The sequence below is a fragment of the Nematolebias whitei genome, chromosome 18 (genome assembly GCF_014905685.2).
Source record: "Nematolebias whitei isolate Nwh7 chromosome 18, NemWhi1, whole genome shotgun sequence".
In the NCBI taxonomy this organism is placed as follows: domain Eukaryota; kingdom Metazoa; phylum Chordata; class Actinopteri; order Cyprinodontiformes; family Rivulidae; genus Nematolebias; species Nematolebias whitei.
The window spans coordinates 15,316,236-15,319,803 of record NC_056515.1 but is presented as its reverse complement, the minus strand read 5'-3'; the positions used below and the strand labels follow the sequence as shown (position 1 = coordinate 15,319,803).

Below are 3,568 nucleotides of genomic sequence, written 5' to 3'. Positions count from 1 at the left end.
ATCTATCTATCTATCTATCTATCTATCTATCTATCTATCTATCTATCTATCTATCTATCTATCTATCTATCTATCTATCTATCCATCCATTATTTTTACCCGCTTCTTCCTTTTGGGTCGTGGGGGTCTCTGGTGCCCATGTCCAGCAGTCACTGTACAAGAGGTGGGGGACACCCTGGACAGGTCTCCAGTCCATCACAGGGACACATAGACGCAAAAGAGACAAACAACCATTCACTCTCTCACTCACATCTAGGGACAATTTAGAGTTACCAATCAGCCTAACATGCATGTTTTTGGTCTGTGGGAGGAAACTGGAGTACCCAGAGAAAACCCACGCATACACGAAGAGAACATGCAAACTCCACCCAGAAAGGCCCCCGGACCAGGATTTGAACCAGGAACCTGCTCTCTGAGAGGCAGCAGTTCTAGTTGCGCAACCATGCTGCCCTGCTATCTATTTTCACGGTATTTTTTTTTTTTTATATATCTATGTCTGTCTACATTATAATATGTGTTTTATTAAGTACAGCAAAATAAAGCTGTGAAATTGAAACAGAGTGCACATCATTGAAGTACAAACTATGGATCTGCACTTTACCTTAGATCATGTCGGTACTACTTTATTTATAACACACTTAAAAACAGCAACAGTGCCGACCAAACTGCTGGACAACAAAACTAACAAGCAAAGGACGCAGCATAAAATACATAAATCAACAGAGGTCAAAGAAAAGAAAGAATAAAAACACAATGAGATTAAAATCAACTCACGCCGAGTCGAAGAGTAAAATGTGTTTTAGACAAGACTTAAAAGGATCTTCTGACATGGAGTGGCTGTTTTGGACCTGCACCAGAGAAGGTTCTGACCCTCTGAGCTTGTATTGAGTGCGTTCAAAGCTTATGATCTGCACACCTCAAAGAAGTTAACACATAAAACCAGATCAAAGTGTTCAACAGGAGAGGTTGTGTAAAAATAAAAATAAAAAGTCTAAATCCGATTTTAAACGACAGAATGGGCTCTGTGGCCCTTGAAGGCTCTGGCCCCCGTTCTAGTTTTAGTTGTGCCTGCAGGTGAACAGCAGGGGGCAGCACCACAGCCTCTGACTGTGCTGCATAAAAACAACAGTGGACAGTTTATAACTCACGAGGCTGGAAGAGTAAAACTAATCATTAATTTTATGAGTCTTTTAATGCAACATGTGACATGAACACGTTCCAACATTTATGACCCTGAAACTGAAAACTGGCATCAGTGAAAGTTTCAGCTTCAAGTCTTCACTGGTTCCTCTGAGCTGCAGACTGAACAGACCCACATCCTCGCTGGCGCGTGACGCGTTTTCCATCACAAGTATAAAAACTCAGCAGCCGACACCTTCAGTCCGGAGCCTCTCTGCAGAACCTCAACAGTTCGGGTTCCGCCTGCAGGACCCAGCAGTCCGCCATGCGCGCTGAGCGGTGCCGCGGGGCGGCGCGCGCCCGGCTCTAACTGCCCACACCATGGAGAGCAGCAACAACACCACGGCCTGGCACGAGCTGGACAACTCCACAAGTGGACCCGTCGGTTCCGAGGAGGAGGTGAAGCTGAGTTACCAGGTGCTCACCTCCTTCCTTCTGGGCGCGCTCATCCTGTGCGCCATCTTCGGGAACGCGTGCGTGGTGGCGGCCATCGCGCTGGAGCGGTCCCTGCAGAACGTGGCCAACTACCTGATCGGGTCTCTGGCGGTCACGGACCTGATGGTGTCGGTGCTGGTTCTGCCCATGGCGGCGCTGTACCAGGTGCTGAACCGGTGGACTCTGGGCCAGGTTCCGTGCGACATCTTCATCTCCCTGGACATGGTTTGCTGCACCTCCTCCATCCTGCACCTGTGCGCCATCGCCCTGGACCGGTACTGGGCCATCACCGAACCCATAGACTACATGAAGAAGAGGACCCCGAGGAGAGCTGCGGTTCTGATCAGCGTCACCTGGCTGGTCGGGTTCTCCATCTCGGTGCCGCCCATGTTGGTGATGCGCTCCCAGAACCGTGGAGGCGACGCCGAGGACCCGAAGGAATGCAGGATCCGGCAGGACCCCTGGTACACCATCTACTCCACGTTCGGGGCGTTCTACATCCCTCTGACCCTCATGCTGGTTCTGTACGGGCGGATTTTCAAAGCGGCCCGGTTCCGGATCAGGAGGACCGTGCGTAAAACGGAGAAGAAGAAGGTGTCGGACTCGTGCCTGGTGCTGTCCCCCGCGCTCTTCCACAGGAAGCCCCCCGGGGAGGCGCAGGGGAAGAGCTGGAAGAGGAGCGTGGAGCCCCGGCCGCTGGAGAACGGAGAGTCCTTGGAGATCATCGAAGTCCACAGCAGCTCCAGGGGCCACCTGCCGCTGCCCAACACCCCCCACACCCCCAGCTGTGTCCCGCTGTTCGAGAGCCGGCACGAGAGGGCCACCGAGGCCAAGAGGAAGATCGCGCTGGCCCGCGAGCGCAAGACGGTGAAGACTCTGGGAATCATCATGGGCACCTTCATCCTGTGCTGGCTGCCCTTCTTCATCGTGGCCCTGGTGATGCCGTTCTGCCAGGGCGCGTGCTTCATGCCGGCCTGGCTGGAGGATGTCATCAACTGGCTGGGCTACTCCAACTCCCTGCTCAACCCCATCATCTACGCCTATTTCAACAAAGACTTCCAGAGCGCGTTCAACAAGATCATCAAGTGTCATTTCTGCAGGGCCTGAAGGTCCACAAAGACCCGAACCTGCCCTGAAGTCCTTCAGATGGACTCCACACCCCCGGCGGGTCGGCTGCTGTCCACAATAAGTCTGTGTAGCTATGCATAGAGAAAGCTGTGATGTTCCTGTTCCGTAAAGTCTAACAATAAAATACACTTTTTCAGAATTTATTTGACGTCTTTATTTTCATATTTATGATTTTACAGGTTTAACCCTGTTTGAATAAACCAAAACACAAATCAATTAAGAGTCTAAAATCTGTTTTTTAAGTAAATCTGTAAATCCTGAGGATTTGGTGGCTAAGATTTGAACCCCCCCCCATCTCTATCTATCTATCTATCTATCTATCTATCTATCTATCTATCTATCTATCTATCTATCTATCTATCTATCTATCTATCCATCCATCTATCCATGATCACTATGGTGTGAATGCTGATTCAGCATCACTCTATTACTGTACTGGACTTTTTGCTCCTTTCGTTGGCAGCTGCAACTCTAATCAGCTGTTTAACGCCTGATTAAAGGTAATTAAGCCACAGGATATTAAAACTGTTCCGTGCCCAGCTGATCCTGCAAACCAAATGCAAATGATGCTGTTTAACATTTTAGTTCTGTTCCTTCAGAATATGAACAGAACTGGAGATGGACTGCAGCACCAGGTGGAAGGGTTTACTCTCTTAATCCTGAGGTAATCTGAGGCAGAAGACTGTGAATTATGTTCACTTTATATGCATCAAAATACAGTTTAAACTTGAATAACACACCGATTTACATTATTTTTAAGAAGAATAAATCAGATTAATTCAGTTAAGTTTGTTTCTAAAAAATCAATTCAGGACTGAAATAATTT

The 3,568-nt window shown here is 48.6% G+C and overlaps 1 protein-coding gene across 1 annotated transcript; it reads left to right on the top strand.

Annotated features, from left to right (window-relative positions):
- Positions 1-1,500: 1,500 nt before the first annotated feature.
- LOC119424459 (5-hydroxytryptamine receptor 1A-beta-like) lies at positions 1,501-2,826 on the top strand. Its single transcript, XM_037691943.1, has one exon. The coding sequence runs from the start codon at positions 1,501-1,503 to the stop codon at positions 2,719-2,721; it is 1,221 nt and encodes a 406-aa protein (XP_037547871.1). The 3' UTR covers positions 2,722-2,826.
- Positions 2,827-3,568: the final 742 nt, after the last annotated feature.

Bases quoted from the DNA above. Each gene is read 5' to 3' on its own strand.
- LOC119424459 (XM_037691943.1), top strand. From the start codon at position 1,501: ATGGAGAGCAGCAACAACACCACGGCCTGGCACGAGCTGGACAACTCC.